Source organism: Syngnathoides biaculeatus, chromosome 4 (genome assembly GCF_019802595.1).
Source record: "Syngnathoides biaculeatus isolate LvHL_M chromosome 4, ASM1980259v1, whole genome shotgun sequence".
Taxonomy (NCBI): domain Eukaryota; kingdom Metazoa; phylum Chordata; class Actinopteri; order Syngnathiformes; family Syngnathidae; genus Syngnathoides; species Syngnathoides biaculeatus.
Window position 1 is genome coordinate 5,444,609 of NC_084643.1, and position 16,488 is coordinate 5,461,096.

At 44.8% G+C, this 16,488-nt stretch overlaps 2 protein-coding genes across 2 annotated transcripts; both read left to right on the forward strand.

Annotated features, from left to right (window-relative positions):
- Window positions 1-107: 107 nt before the first annotated feature.
- Window positions 108-10,352, forward strand: lztr1 (leucine zipper like post translational regulator 1). The gene is made up of 19 exons (XM_061818024.1): window positions 108-661; window positions 747-809; window positions 874-930; window positions 1,020-1,099; window positions 1,193-1,301; window positions 2,503-2,586; window positions 2,667-2,724; window positions 2,808-2,947; window positions 3,022-3,223; window positions 4,427-4,537; window positions 5,296-5,388; window positions 5,467-5,562; window positions 5,660-5,834; window positions 6,081-6,250; window positions 6,894-7,177; window positions 7,264-7,413; window positions 9,019-9,124; window positions 9,217-9,297; window positions 9,706-10,352. Exons 1-19 carry the CDS (start codon window positions 510-512, stop codon window positions 9,820-9,822), a joined length of 2,328 nt encoding a protein of 775 aa, XP_061674008.1. The 5' UTR covers window positions 108-509; the 3' UTR covers window positions 9,823-10,352.
- A 142-nt stretch (window positions 10,353-10,494) lies between these two features.
- cldn26 (claudin 26) lies at window positions 10,495-12,922 on the forward strand. Its single transcript, XM_061818025.1, has one exon. The coding sequence runs from the start codon at window positions 12,266-12,268 to the stop codon at window positions 12,920-12,922; it is 657 nt and encodes a 218-aa protein (XP_061674009.1). The 5' UTR covers window positions 10,495-12,265.
- The last annotated feature ends 3,566 nt before the right edge of the window (window positions 12,923-16,488 follow it).

Genomic DNA, 16,488 nt, shown 5'->3' on the forward strand with positions numbered 1-16,488 from the left:
ATCATACTTTTTTTAGAAAACTGCAACGAGATCATATTTATGTTGTCATTTTTTGATATAAAAGAAGGCCTGACCGCAGACAGGTTGGGAAACACAATTACCTACTCCCACCTCTAGAGGCAGTCATGAGCTCAGACGCAGACTCGGGGGCGGGGCTGGGTAGGGCGGATGTGCATTTTTTGACAGCTCTCATGTTTGCTAGTTTTAGTAAGCATAAGTGCTCGTGATATTCGCCTCTATTTCTATGGAATATCAGCCAAATACCAACAAATACAGCCCATCGGATAACAAATATTATTGGGTGCCTACGTTCCATACATAACTATATTGATAGATTAGTCCTATTTCCTTGCTGTTTTAGAAGTTAGCATTAGCTTAGCGGCTAGCAGTTATTTTTTTTTTTATTTTTAGCATCTAGCTAAGCGGAAGTTTTATTTCCATGCAAGTTGACGATGACGGCTGCAGATGAGCGGCCTTGATACGTGCTCGCGTCGGATGAGTGGTGGAAAATGTCGTGTAAATCGACCAAAGTGGCCCCCAGCGTTGACTTCGACCACAGTTGTTCCGACAGCGTGGAATATCTGACGCTCAATTTTGGTCCTTTCGAGACCGTCCACCGTTGGAGAAGGCTGCCTCCGTGTGATGAGTTTGTCGGAGCGAGGTAACGGGCTGACATCCAAATGTTCCGTGATGAGCAGCTTAATCTGCCTGTTTGGTCACTCTGTGCTTTCCTGACCTTTATGCAGGCGCAGCAAACACACTGTTGTGGCATATAGGGACGCAATCTACGTGTTTGGAGGGGACAATGGGTAAGGTATTATGGTGTTGTTTTTACCACATGAAATGTTCTTAAAATTTGATCTCTCCCCACAGCAAGAACATGTTGAATGACTTGCTCCGCTTTGACGTGAAGGATTGCTCCTGGTGTCGGTAATAATAATAATAATAATAATATGACGAATCCTGAAATCTCAAGATGTGCAATGCGACTATTGACTGTAACATTTTGTGATCCACAGGGCCTTCACCACAGGAACGCCACCGGCTCCCCGCTATCACCATTCAGCTGTCGTCTACGGCAGCAGCATGTTTGTTTTTGGTAACCCTGGAAAACTTCTTCCTTAGCGATTGTCTGCAAATGTTACACATATCGCATTTAAATTTAATGTTTCGTTTTTAAAATACATTTCAGGAGGCTATACGGGAGACATATACTCCAACTCAAACCTCAAAAACAAAAATGATCTTTTTGAGTACAAGTTTGCAACGGGACAGTGGACCGAGTGGAAAGTGGAAGGGAGGTATTGTAGTTTTGAATGCAGCTAGTTTTTCCTTACTTTAAAGCAGTGGTCCCCAACCACCGGGCCACGGGCCAGTAGCGGTCCGTGGATCAATTGGTACCGGGCCGCCGAAGTAATAATTAGTTCCGTTGTATTCATTATCCGAGTCTGAAAAATCGTTGATTTTGAAAAATGACCTGATTCTCTGGGTTACATCTGGGTCACTTGAGTGCCAAATTTACCCCCACAAGCTAGAAAAAACACATCTTTGGGAAATTCATTTTCGATGGGGAAAAGGCCCAATGAAGAGATCGAAGTAGAGCCTACAAATTCCTAGATAAAGAAAGTTCTTCACCACATCAAAACCCTCCTTTAACTCGCGCCTTTTTGAGGGACTTTGTGAAGATGGACGCAGATACACGGAAATAAGATGTTATCCAGAGAGAAATCGCTCACGAGAGTGTTTAAATTACAAGAGCCGCTGCGAAGATTTCTCTCATTTCCGACATATCTGCGAACCGTGGTTTTCTGGAGTGACAACAACCATAACAAAACAACGTAATGGAGTGGGTATACCATCTCGTTGCCGAGAAACAATCTCTGGGCTCCCATTGATTTCGCGTTATGGCGAGTTAAAATTTTGGCACACTTTAAATTCATTTTCGTGGCGCATCTGCATCTTATATTGAAGGCTTGTTTCAATATTATTCGAGCGACTTGTTAAAAGAGTTCTCGGGCTGTGGTCGCCAACCAAGGGAAATGGTTCAAACTGACAAATTTATTTCAGCTGTTGAAAAATAACATTCATGGAGTGTTTAATAAAAATAAAAATAAAAAAAGTTACACTGTAGGTATATTTAGATAAAAGAGAGAGAAATTTGGAACGGCTGGTTTTTGTTCTTTATTTTTCCATGTGTATTATGTATGTTTATTTTATTCATTTCATTAATTTGTTATCCATTATCATGTTAATTGTATTCGATATTCAAAACAAACGATTTTCAAAACAAATTACATACTCCCCACCACCAGTCCGCGGTGGAAATTGTCAAGAATTGACCGGTCCGCAGTGATAAAAAGGTTGAGGACCACTGCTTTAAAGAACTACAGTCGTTCTTAAAACTACAATATTTTGAAATATGGAAATTACCGGTACTTCCTGTCAAATCCTACAAACCATCAATGATTAAAGTTGCTACGTTCCTTCCATTGTGTGTCCTAGCTTGCCAGTGGCTCGGTCTGCTCACGGCGCGACCGTTTACAGCGATAAATTGTGGATATTTGCGGGTTACGATGGGAACGCCAGGTATGTTTTATGGTGCAGTACACGCCCCTTTTCACAACAGTTTACGTGCCCAATATTAACTTATATTTTCCTCCATGAAGGTTGAATGATATGTGGACCATCAGTCTGCAGGACAGAGAGCACGCATGCTGGGAAGAGGCCAGTATCTCAGCATCAGCGAAGATAGAGCCGACGCAAATATTTTCACGTGCCGACGTCTTATCATCCCGTGTCACCATCAGATCGAACAGAGCGGCGAGATTCCTCCATCTTGCTGCAACTTCCCCGTAGCCGTATGCAGGGACAAGATGTTTGTGTTTTCGGGTCAGAGTGGAGCCAAGATAACCAACAACCTCTTCCAGTTTGAGTTCAATGGCCACATGTGAGACGAATCGGTGTAACTCGCACGCCCAACTAATTCAAGCGCGGCTGACGTTGGAGGCGTCTTCCTTGCAGGTGGACACGCATACCCACTGAACATTTACTACGAGGCTCTCCGCCACCGCCGCAGCGGCGTTACGGCCACACGATGGTCGCCTTCGATCGCCACCTGTATGTGTTTGGCGGTGCTGCTGACAACACTCTGCCCAACGAGCTGCACTGCTATGACGTGGACTCTCAAAGCTGGGAGGTCATCCACCCCAGCCTGGATAGCGAGGTAGGAATTGCTGGTCATTGTCACTCATTGGTCGTTTTTAGATCCTATATTCAGTCACTGTGATTTGACGGGCGCGTACGCACCGGAGCGCCGTCCCAGCCTCAAAGCTGCACAGTAGAGCACGAAAAATCACGCGTGTAAAATTTGTTACGAGTAGAAATTTATAGATATTGAAAGATGTCGCTTATTGTGAACCACAACTTTACGTCCATCCATCCATTTTCTTTGCCGCTTATCCTCACGAGGGTCGTGGGGAGTGCTGGAGCCTATCCCAGCTGTCAACGGGCAGGAGGCGGGGTACACCCTGAACTGGTCACCGGCCAATCGCAGGGCACATGGAGACAAAAAGCCACACTCACAATCACATCTAGGGGCAATTTTGCAAGTGGTCGAGAAAAGTAGCGGCCTTTGATTCTTTTTGGGTTTCTTCTATTATCCATCCGTCCATTTTCTTACCCGCTTAGCCTCACGTGGGTCGCGGGGAGTGCCGGAGCCTATCCCAGCTGTCGATGGGCGGGAGCGGAGTACACCCTGAACTGGTCGCCGGCCAATCACAGGGCACATGGAGACAAAGAATTTAGAGTGTCCAATTAATGTTGCATGTTTTGGGGATGTGGGAGGAAACCGGAGTGCCCGGAGGAAGCCCACGCAGGCACGGGAGAACATGCAAACTCCACACAAGCGGGGCTGGGATTGAACCCGGGTCCTCAGAACTGTGAGACCAACGCTTTACCAGCTGACACACCGTGCTGCCCAGGCCACAAATATATAGAAAAAAATTCCTCGATGAGACGTTCAAGGGCAAGGGGGACAATTACTGCGGGGAACAGGTGGGGTGGGAGGTCCCTTTTACATGCAGGTGTAAGGTCAGTGTAGCAAGTACTGCTTATTTGTGTACTTTGTATACTTCCCCAGCTCTTCAGTTTTCTCAGTCAAACCTTTTTAAGTCTGATCAACCAATTTGTTCAATTTTGGAATCAATCTTTCAAATGGAAAGTAAGCCGTTTCTAAGGCAATCAGCTTTATCAATTGTCCATGCATTGCAAATAATTTTCGAATACTATTCTTACCCATCATACAAGTGTAAAGAAATTCATTGCTGTTTAATAACTGACCTGCCAGCTGTGACGTAAACAAAATCTTTTTGTCACCTTAACTGACCGATATCATTTTCACTGTATGATTTGTCTCTTGTCTTCTCAGATGCCCAGCGGGAGGCTTTTCCATGCAGCTGCAGTGATTCAAGACGCTATGTACATATTTGGCGGGACTGTGGACAACAATGTTCGCAGTGGGGAGATGTACAGGTTTCAGGTGGGCAAGGGTTCACCGTTACATGTCTTTGGAACTGGTTGCAGTTTCTTCCTTAGAAGGAGTTTGTCCTTGCCTCTGTCACCAAGTGGACCTCTCCAGTATACATAAAGTACTTTCCCGGAATTCCTGGCCTACGGAGCGCACCTGCTTACAAGCCTCACAGAGTACATTTGGAAATACCATTTGGTACATACATACGCCGCAGCTGTGTAAAAGCCGCAAGTGCCCACATTGAAACACGAGATATTTACAAATAAAGATGGTACACAGAAACAGTTTAACGCTAGCGCTAATGCTAGCGCCGCGGTAAAGCTAGCGCTAATGCTAATGCCGCGCTAGAACTAACGCTGACAGGGCCGGTTAAAATAAAACTTACCAGTAAATATCACAGTAAACACCCCAGTAACACGGCGGCAACACCTGAGGGCAGCGCTAACAGGGCCGGTAAAAGTCACTTCCTCGGCATATATATTCCACAGGTCTCATTCTTATCTTTTCCGCTCGAGTGCCCCCTTGGGGCCGTAAGAAAAATGCACAAATTAGCCACGTCACCGCATAAACCGCAGGGTTGAAAGCGTGTGGAAAAAAAGTCGCGGCTTGTAGGGCGGAAATTACGGTACTTGGAGACAACTTCAGTTGTGAATTGGTGCTGTATGGAAATGACCTATTTATATTTAATTAGCACCCACAAGTGAAAAGCCATTATTATTGCCCTGATGAATCAGAGTCTTCATGAATATTTTTCTGACTCTTTGCAGTTTTCCTGCTATCCTAAATGTACTCTCCACGAAGACTACGGCAAATTGTGGGAGAACCGTCAGTTCTGTGATGTGGAATTTATTCTAGGAGAGGTAGGTTCGGCTCACATTTGTGATATTGCATTTGTCTGCTTGTTGAATAGCAAATGAAATGGACATATTGTCTTCTAGCGGGAGGAACGAGTTCTGGGGCATATCGCCTTCGTGACCGCGAGATGCCAGTGGCTACGCAAGAAAATCCTGCAGGCTCAGGACAGACAGCGACAGGTCAGAAGTGCTCGTTGAAGATATGTATGCACGTGGCAGAGTGCACACTCGCAAAATGAAAGCCATGGCCATCATGGAATGTAATCTGTAATCTCAGAGGACCAAACAGGACAGCTATGAGGAGAGTGAGGAAGGCGCCGCCGGTGGAAGGACGCGCAGGCTGTCGGGCAGACAGCCAATGCTGGAGGTCGCCATCAGAGAAGCGGAAGCCCAGCCTTTTGAAGTCTTGATGCAGTTTCTCTACACGGACAAGATCCAGTACCCACGCAGAGGTAGCGTTGTCCACGTGTGTACACCCTTTGGAATTTCTAAGGTCATCGACCTCCAAGTTATAAAGCTTTTGAAACAATTTCACTTGTCTGAGCAACAATCAAGGCATAATTTTCCTCCAAATTGTGGTTGCGTTTCCGAATTTACAAAATGAGTGACATCCAACTTTAGAGGTTCTACTGCATTTGGATGATGTTTTCATGAACAAGTTCCATTTTGTCAAAGTTGCTTTTCTTCTGTTTTTCTAGGTCATGTCCAGGATGTTCTCCTAATCATGGACGTTTACAAACTGGCCCTGAGTTTTAAGCTCTCCCGCTTGGAGCAGCTGTGTGTTCAGTACATTGAGGCTTCTGTCGACCTGCAGAACGTTCTGAGCGTCTGTGAAAATGCCAACAAGCTCCAACTCGACCAGCTGAAGGTACCGTGATTCCCGGCCTACAGTGCGCACATGGTTATAAGCCTCACCCACTACATTTGTAAAGGAAATACCATTTGGTACATACGTACGCCGCAGCTGTGTAAAAGCTGCAAGTGCCCACATTGAAAGACGAGATATTTGCAAATAAACACCGTACACATAAAGAGTTTAACGCTAGCGCTAACGCTAACAGGGCCGGTTAAAATAAAACTTACCAGTAAAGATCACTGAGGCAACACGCTAGCAAAGCGCTAATGCTAGCGCGGCCCCGCTAACTATAGCGCCACACGCACTAACAGGGCTGGTTGGAAAAAACAAAAAAAAACATACCAGTAAAAATCAGTGAGACACGACAATAACATGCTAGCGCAGCGCTAACAGGGCCGAACCGGTAAAAGTCACTTCCTCGGCACATATATTCCATCGGTCTCACTCTTACCTTTTCCGCTCGAGTGCCTCCTCGCGGCCATGAGAAAAAAATGCACAAATTAGTTGCATCACCGCATAAACCACAGGGTTGAAAACGTGTGGGGAAAAAGCCCCCGGCTTATAGGCCGGAAATTACGGTACTTTTTGTGCTTCAAAGTATTGCAAATTGACGAGGAAGTCCTGTTCACTCCCAACAAATCCTTTTCTCCTTTAGGAGCATTGCCTCAATTTTGTGGTGAAGGAATCGCACTTCAACCAGGTGATCATGACGAGGGAGTTCGAACGTCTTTCCACGCCGCTGATTGTGGAGATAGTCCGCCGAAAGCAGCAGCCGCCCCCCAGGCTGTACTCGGACCAGCCCGTGGACATCGGCACCTCCCTGGTGCAGGACATGAAGGCTTACCTGGAGGGAGGGGGCCAGGAGTTCTGTGACATCATTCTGCTGTTGGACGGACACCCAAGACCTGCGCATAAGGCCATACTGGCGGCTCGGTCCAGGTGCTGAGCTTAAAGCCGAGGTGTGCAGATTTATGCTTTTTTTCTACACCAATTCGTCACCTTGCATCCTTTGTTTGCACCCGCAGTTATTTTGAGGCCATGTTCCGCTCGTTCATGCCAGAGGACGGCCAAGTAAATATCTCCATCGGAGAGATGGTGCCGAGTAAGCAAGCGTTTGAGTCCATGCTGCGCTACATCTACTATGGAGACGTCAACATGCCTCCAGAGGATTCTCTGTATCCTTGTCACACGCGAACCCGTCATCGCATTCAGTGCCGGGAGATTTCCTTATTAGGCAGCGTATCGGAATATTCCCTATAAATCTTTTTTTTTTTTTTTCTTTTGGATTCCTTGGAAACATAGAGATAAACTAAATATGTTTGTAAAGACGCAAGCCAGATAATTCATGACTTGGATTTGCAGTTGCTAATTAACAACAGTGATGGTGCCCTCTTGTGGAGGTGGTTGAAACTTGCCTAAGTGACTCCGGATAAAAAAAAGTGACCGCAGTGCCCTCCAGTGATCTTTTATATGAACTGCCTTATACACTTGGCAGATAAAAATGTTTTTCATCCGGTGTATGAGAGTAGCAAAGTGAAAATCCGAGTAAATAGAAACACCAGTCAACTATCCATACTGCTTGGCCTCATCAGGGTCGTGTGTGGGCTCATAGGGGACATATAGAGCTCGTTGTTCGTGACGTCATCATTTTCACGGTGCCATATTGCCGGTCAAACAGCTGCTCGACATTGCGGGAGACATTGAACCGGAGTAGAATATTTACAATACCCGAAACCCGTTTTGCTGTTGGGTGTCACAACAGACGAGACAGATATTCAAAGAGGTCATTCTATAGAATAGCAGCTGAAAAGAACAAAAAATATCGATGGATTTCTGCGTGATGGATGGTGCCCAACTAAATACAACTGTGTAGCAATCACTTCATTTCAGGAAGGAATTATTCTTCTCAATCTCAAATTACCAAAAAGTATTTATAATGCCAAGTTGGCTCATTTGAGAACGATGCGTGTCTGTCGCAGAGATTTACGGAGGTTAAGTGTGACCGCAATCGCTTCCATGGCGACGACTCCATCCTTTTTTTTTTTTTTTTCCAATCATAGTTAATGAATGTGAGTTTGTGTAAAAAAAAATAGGGGTCATTTATTTAAATATTGGTATTTGTATTGAATACTATCTGAAAAGATCAGTGGATTCCGGAAAAGGTTAACGTGTGGCCGAACACGCTTCCGCGTTCACGAGCTGTCAACCCGTCACTATGTGGGATTTATTCCAGATCCAGCAACGAAGTATTCGTATGCGTCCAGACTTTTATACACTTTCAAACTTTTCCGTGTAAATCTCGACGGCTTACTCACCAGATCCACGTGTAGATCCAGTTGTCCAAGTCAAGCGGAAGCGAATTAACAGTCCGCTTTCTTATCGGTGAAACATCAATTTCAGCATGAAATACGGGTCCTCTATGCCGAGTGTATCTAATTTTTCCACGTACCTTCATTTATTATCACCTTCTAAATGTCTGCCGGTCTCGGACAAGACTCTGGGCGTCGTGCTCGAAGACATATTTCCATGTCGTCTCCAACCGACTTAGCATTGAGCAATGCTTTGCTCGACCGACACTTCCGGCCAGTGACGTGATTTGATGACGTCGGTGCACGAGCTCTATAGACAGACAAGTATTCATACTCGAGTTCCTGCCGCTGTATAATTTAGAGTTGAGCATTATAATTGCATACTTGTCATCCCAAGTTTCCAGTTTGGCCTGAGATAATGTATTAGCGAGTGCTAAGAAATCTTCCTTTCCTTGACCTTTTGTCCCCCAGTTATCTGTTTGCGGCACCGTATTATTACGGCTTTTCAAATAACAGGCTGCAGGCGTACTGCAAGCAGAACCTGGAGATGAATGTCACCGTGGAGAATGTTTTGCAGGTATTTCTGACGCGTATGACGCGGTGTGACCTTACTGGAAAAACGCCGCTTTTGGATGTGACGCACGTTTTGTTTTTTTTTTCTCGGTCCAGATTCTGGAGGCGGCTGATAAGACGCAAGCGCTGGACATGAAGAAACACTGCCTCCACATCATCGTCCACCAGTTCATCAAGGTGGGTGGGCTCGTGTCCGGCGGCCCCCGGGGGCTTGCTTCCCGCCCGCCGCAGCTGAGCTAACCTTGTAGCGGCGTCATCTTTGCAGGAGACTTGACACTGTTGGCCTGCTAGCGGAGCGGCCCTCCATCTCCTCTGTTTACAGGGCAGACGGCTGAACAAGCACCTCCTCGCTTAACCGCGAGGCCCAAAGCGCCTTTCCATGTTATTATTTGTTTATCGCCCGAAGAAACGGTCACCCCCTTCGTCACCGATTATTATTTTTTTTCCGCTTGTTTTGTATTTTTCAGCATGAGCAAACCCAGCGCCGTTTATTCTTCATTTAATTCCCTTTGACTCGTGGTCTTCTTTTTTAATTTTTTTTTCCCCCCTTTTTTTAATTTGTGCTCTCCTCCTCCCCTCCCAAAGGTATCCAAGCTCCCCAACCTGCGATCCCTCAGCCAGCTGCTGCTGCTGGACATCGTCGAGTCTCTAGCGACACACATATCCGACAAGCAGTGTGCCGAGATGGGCTCCGACATTTAGGATGATGGCAAGAGACCTGCACTTTTCTTTTTGTCCTCCTTTCCCAAAAGCTGTTTACGACATCTTCTCCACGCCATTCCTCCCTTTCTCTCTTTACTTTGCACCTTGCATGTTTCAATCTTGCACATGCCTCATTTGTTTGCTAGCAAGGTGATTTGTTCCTTGTTCAGCAAAATTTAAGTAATTTAATTTATTTTGTTCACAAAAACGGGTTCAAACTTCTTGCATGTTTGTTTTACATATTATTTTACTCCAAGTATTTCACCGTGTCCCTTAACAGCTGGAACTACCAAACTATGCGGCTTGTACTTGACGGGTCAGCATTATTACATTACACCATTACAATTGTGATATTATTATGTACTTGATATACTGCACTGCATTATAAAAATCATTATTGGTAACTGTGTGTGATGTTAACCACCACTATCACTCAGATTTATTTATCTGACAATACAACAAGGTATCTTTAGTGCCATCTGTTTATAAATATTGTTTATAAATATTTACCCGGGTTGAAATGTATTGAAAAAAATGAGTCAATAAATATCAGTGTACGCTGCGAACTATTTTACACCTTATGGATTATTTCACTCAGTTGACATATAGGTCGAAATACCCCACCCCCACCCCACCCACCTCCCAAAAAAAAAAAGCACAAACTCCCCTAACAAGGCACTCACTGATATTAAGATATAAATGATATTAATAATGAATGTAGCGTAATTTCCGGCCTACAGAGCACACCTGATTGTAAGCCTCACCCAGTATATTTGTAAAGGAAATACTATTTGGTACACACATAGGCCGCATCTGTGTAAAAGTGCCCGCATTAAAACACGAGATATTTACAAAGAAAAACGGTACAGAGAGTTTTCAAAGTTTTAATGCCTTAGCTTAACATAGCAACAACAGAAGCACGAACAGGGCTGGTAATTTAAAAAAAAAAAAAAAAAAAAAAAAACAGCCGCGGCAGCTACACAGTAGCAGCATGGTAGCACAACACTAACAGGGCCAGGTAAAAAAAAAAAAAAAACGTACCTAAATTACTGCGATGCGGCAGTAACACAGCAGCAACACGCTAGCACAGCGCTAACGCTAGTGCAGCGCTAACAGGGCCGTTTAAAAAAAAAAAACAACACTTCAATCACTTCCTCGGTGCATATATTCCACCGAAAGGTACTGTAAATCCCTCGTATGTGGGCAAAGAGAGCCAGTTTATACTTTTCCTCTTCTTTTATTTGCATTTTTAGGTGGTTTATGCCTAGACTTTTAAAACTTGCACATGTCAAAACATCACTCATCAGGACTCACCCCTAAAAAAAAAAATCACATCCATCACAAAATAGGATAGTATGTATAGTAAATACTCTGTACAAAACCAGTTTATCTCTGCACATTTGTATTATTTTGATGCATTTTGCATTGTTTTGGCGGGAATGGAATGGATTCATGGGATTCCCATTCAAAGAGTAAAGTGAAAGCTGTATTTATGTGAGTAAATTGAATGCCTGATCACGAAATGAATTCAGCTCGTGCGTCACGAACCTCCGGTACAGGGGCGGACCCAAATGCAGGACGTAGAGGCGGAGGCATAATGTTCAATGTAGTTTATTCCGGAAACTGGGTCATACGCGGTGTAGCAGTCCGACAAGGCGAAGGTACAGAAACGCTAGGCTAGGCGGGATCCGTAAGACATGCGGCAAGGTCGGATGGCTATGGGGCAAAGCGACAATTCAACAGGAGAGGATCAAACAGAATCGCTGTGACTAGCGTTACTCGAACTTACGCGGAGAGTCCCACAGGCAGTGAATGCAACTCACTAACACAAAGCAACGAACGGGCAAAAACTGACAAAAACTCCAACTCAAACAGCTGTGGCCGGTGATAGGTGTTAGAAGTGAGACCCCCCCCCAGAGCGGTGGCCTGGCCACGCCCCTCTTGGCAGCGGCCCAACCTTGCTCGTGACTTTGTGTAGTTATTTTATACTTGTTGGCGGTAATCGAGTGGCATCCATTTTGACTTTTTTAAGGTACCAATTGAGTTTCCGGTCGTAAAAGCCAAGTCCTGAGAGCACATTTTGGAATTTGAAGGTAACGCTGGAAAAACTGGAAGGAGCCCCCACACGGGCGCAGAATGAGGCCTTTATAGTGGCTGCCGCTCTTCTGCGCTCACGTTTCATTGGCTCGAGGGTAGCGCGGCCCAGATGCCATCGGACCTCTAAGGTTTCATTCAAAACAGAGTTCATTGTCTTGACGTTGAACGCCGAAACAAAACAGTGCTTGTGTTGGAACGTCTAACACTCATCACGATTTTTTTTTTTTTTTTTTTTTTTTCATATGAAAGCCCCTCAACGGTGGGGCTGAATCAGAAAGTTTGGCCGGGTTATGAATTTTTGGAGTGCCGATGCGAGAGGCGCATTGCAGCGAGCTTCCAGGCAGCGATGGTTCTCCTCACCGCTAAGATCATGCAGAGGACGGCGGTCTTTGTGACCTTCGGGGGGCTGGTGACCTCCTTGATCACCACCTTCCTCCCGCTGTGGAAGACGATGAATTCGGACTTGAACGAAGTGGAAAACTGGTATTCGGGACTGTGGCACATGTGCCTGTACACGGAGGAGGTCGGGGTGCAGTGTAAGGCCTACGACTCCTTGCTGGGACTCCCCGCGGACTTGCGGATCTCCAGGGTGCTCATGTTGGTGTCGGTGTGCACCGGCGCTCTGGCTTTGCTGGTCGCCCTGCCGGGACTGGACGGGGTCCGCGCGCGTTTGGACCGGTGCGGAACGAGAAGGAGGTTCCTGATCCTGTGCGGGGTCCTCTGCTGGGTGTCGGGGATCAGCACGCTGGCTCCGGTGTCCGTCGTGGCGTACGCCACCGTGGTGGAGTTCTGGGATAAAGGTTTGCCCGACGTGGTGCCGCGCTGGGAGTACGGAGAGGCCATGTTTTCAGGATGGTTCGGGGGTTTGGCGTTGCTCACCGGGGGGACTTTGTTCTTCGTTGCCGTGTGCATGGCCGACTATGACCTGCGGACGGCAACCGTGGCCGACGTTCCGCGTGTGACGCGCGGGGCTCAGCAGTACCGCAAGACTGAGGTTTTGTAAAGATTAAGAAAAAATGTTGATACAGTACTATACATATTTTCCCTTCTCTTTAAAAAAAAATCTTTTTGCTAAATTTTTTAAAAAATGTGCATTTTATGGGTTTGTCAGTTTGTGGACTATGCAGATAAAATCTGGTTTTGTACTTTGTATGAATCAATCTTATGTTGGTAATTTTACTAAGAAAAATTGTCACTTGTTTTTCATTTGAAAGAAGACTTTTAAAAAAATGTCTCGAGATTGATTCTTCCAAATGTCATCAGACAATTTTGATCATGCATTTTTCATTTTCACAGCAGCTCTTTTAAAAGTCTATAAAAGCGTTTGAATCAAAGATCGTGAATCTCCACTGGCTTTTATTGATTTATATGGTCATTAATCACAGGAAAAGAACACCAAAGATGATTTTTGTACGATTTTTTTTTTAAATCTAACCAGCAGACATAAAAATGAGATTAATTTTGAAAGTGGTTGTAAAAATAATGACGTCAAGGACTTGTGTAGCAGCTGTTTTTTTTCTTTAGTTTTGATTTCGTTGTGATTCTGTTTTGAATCATCTGAGGAGGGGTGTGGCTGTGCAAAAAATACTTTATTGTCATAATTCACCAAACGTGACATGGCAACTTGCTGACGTCTCCCTGACTGTTCAGTCTTCCGTCCTCGTCGGCTGAATGCAAAAAAAAAAAAAAAAAAACCTCTCCCAGGATCAATCCTAACTTTTGGCAGCTGATGCCGCGTGTAGTTTGCATATTTTCTTCTCCCTAACCAACGTCGACGTCTCCTTTGGATGCTGCGCCATAATTCAATAAAAATGGCTGCCCGAGCACTGAATTGTGTTGTCGCACTCTCATCATCGGCATCATCATCATCCTCCGGTGACAAAAGAATCCGCCTTAAGGTTATCACTGACCTTGTCAGTTGTGTTTTTTCTTCATTATCCAAAGCAGCATTTACACCAAAAGTTCCCTTTCGATCGCTTGCTCTCTGTTAAATTTTCACAATTGTTGGTGTCCTTTTATTATTTTTGCATGATAATTTCAGTGGGAAGTTGTCAAAATATCCTTTTTCAAGCTTTTCCAGCTGTCTTTTTCTGCCTGCCATTTGAGACAATAAATGTACGCAGATGAGCTTTGCTCTGATTGGATCGTTCATCTTCCCTAATTTTAAATATGTAAAACGAACCAAGTATTCATCGACGTGACAAGAATTTGATCGTGGGAGTTAAAAAAATAAAAAATAAAAAAAATATATACAGATATATATATATATAGTAGATATTTATATATAGTAACTTTTTTTTTTTTAAATCCACTAAAAATATTGAATAAGCGGTATTAAATCCCAATCCCGCACTTTTGGGATTTAATCCTTCTAATAAAATAAAATAAATCCGCATATAGGTGGAGCTGCGAGTATGTAGGGATCTGCTGTAGTTATTAAAACTGTCAGTATGACCTGATAGTAGTATGTTCGTTAAATAAGATGGGGGGGGGAATGCTTTCTCTGGCGCCATCTGTTGCCCCTGGTTTGATTAGCGAGAAACACTGCAAGAAAGGAAACACAACAAAACGGAGACAAAAGGTGGGAATGACGAGGTATCAAATAATTTATTTTCATTCACTTGCACTCACCAATCACCTTTGGCTGCAAGAGCGTTGCTGAAACTATGCTGGGATATCCATGCCTGCCAAATTTGAAAAAGGCCGTTTCATCACTGTACACCGTATTCCCACTTTCTGTGCATGCTGGTGGTCAATAACAATGCGCTACTTACAAACACAAGCAGTCCACTGATGAGGTCAGTTTAACTGGCAAATCTCCTCCATCTGAAGGCGAGGCCGAGAGGTGCCGCACTGAAAAAGCCAGCAGGAAAAGGGACCGTGTGTGTGTACAGTGAAGAAAATAAGTATTTGAACACCTTGCTATATTGCGAGTTCTCCCACTTAGAAATCATGGAGGGGTCTGAAATGTTCATCGTAGGTGCATGTTCACTGTGAGAGAGATAACCTAAAAAGAAAAATCCAGAAATCACAATGCATGATTTTTTTTAACGATTTATTTGTGTGATACAGCTGCAAATAAGTATTTGAACACCTGCCAATCAGCTAGAATTCTGACCCTCAAAAACCTGTTAGTCGGCCTTTAAAAGTCCACCTCACTTCCATGTATTATCCTGAATCAGGTGCACCATAGTCAGGTCGTTAGGGGCATAAAGACATCCGTCCACCCCATGCAATCAGTAAAAACATGGCCAAGACCAAAGAGCTGTCCAAAGACGCCAGAAACAAAATTGTACAACTCCGGAGAAATTGGCAAGCAGCTTGGTGAAAAAAGGTCCACTGTTGGAGCAATCGTTGGAAAATGGAAGAAGCTAAACATTGACGGTCAATCTCAAATCAGAGTGGAGCCCCAAGCAAGATATCACCTCATGGGGTCTCAATGATCCTTAGAAAGGTGAGGAATCAGCCCAGGACTACACTACAGGACTTGGCCAATGACATGAAAACAGAGCTGGGACGACCGTTTCCAAAGTGACTGTTGGTAATACACTAAGACGTCATGGTTTGAAATCATGCATGGCGTGCAATGTTCTCCTGCTTAAACCAGCACATGTAAAGGACCGTCTTGAGTTTACCAATGACCATTTGGATGATACAGAAGAGTCATGGGAGAAAGTTTTGCGGTCAGATGAGACCAAAAGGGGACTTTTTGGTCATAACTCCACTCACCGTGTTTGGAGGAAGTTCCATCCCAAGAACACCATCCCTACTGTGACGCATGGGGGTGGTAGCATCATGCTTTGCGGGTGTTTTTCTGCACATGGGGCAGGACGACTGCACTGTATTAAGGAGAGGATGACGGCGGCCATGTATTGTGAGTTTTTGGGGAACAACGTCTTTCCCTCAGTCAGAACATTGAAGATGGGTCGCGGCTGGGTCTTTCAACATGACGATGACCCGAAGCACACGGCCAGGAAAACCAAGGAGTGGCTCCGTAAGAAGCATATCAAGGTTCTGGCGTGGCCTAGCCAGTCTCCAAACCTAACCAAGAGAAAATCTTTGGAGGGAGCTGAAACTGTGTTTCTCGGCAAAATCGATCTAGAGAAGATCTGTGTGGAGGAGTGGTCCAAAATCCCCCCTGCAGTGTGCGCAAACCTGGTGAACAACTACAGGAAACCTTTGACCTCTGTAATTGCAAACAAAGGCTACTCTACAAAGCATTAACATTGGTTTTCTCAGGTGTTCAAATACTTATTTGCAGCTGTATCACACAAATAAATCGTTAAAAAAAAATCATACATTGTGATCTCTGGATTTTTCTTTTTAGATGATCTCACTCACAGCGGACATGCACCAGACCCCCCTGATGATTTCTAAGTGGGAGAACTTGCAATACAGCAGGGCGTTCAAATACTTCTTTCCTTCACTGTATGTGTGCGTTTGGGAACGAGGAGAGCTGGAGGGAGGTGGGCGAGAATTAAATGCTGCGTTCGCATCCCCTCAGCAACTCCCATCAATACTGCATACAGCGAAGAAACCGGCAAAGGTCTTTTGTGCTGCATTTGCGGG

Excerpts from the sequence above, each read along its gene's own strand:
- lztr1 (XM_061818024.1), top strand. The coding sequence starts at position 510 with ATGTCGTGTAAATCGACCAAAGTGGCCCCCAGCGTTGACTTCGACCAC. Across the intron at positions 810-873 it reads GTGTTTGGAGGGGACAATGG|CAAGAACATGTTGAATGACT; the intron begins GTAAGGTATTAT and ends CTCTCCCCACAG. Across the intron at positions 4,538-5,295 it reads GGGAGATGTACAGGTTTCAG|TTTTCCTGCTATCCTAAATG; the intron begins GTGGGCAAGGGT and ends GACTCTTTGCAG.
- cldn26 (XM_061818025.1), top strand. The coding sequence starts at position 12,266 with ATGGTTCTCCTCACCGCTAAGATCATGCAGAGGACGGCGGTCTTTGTG.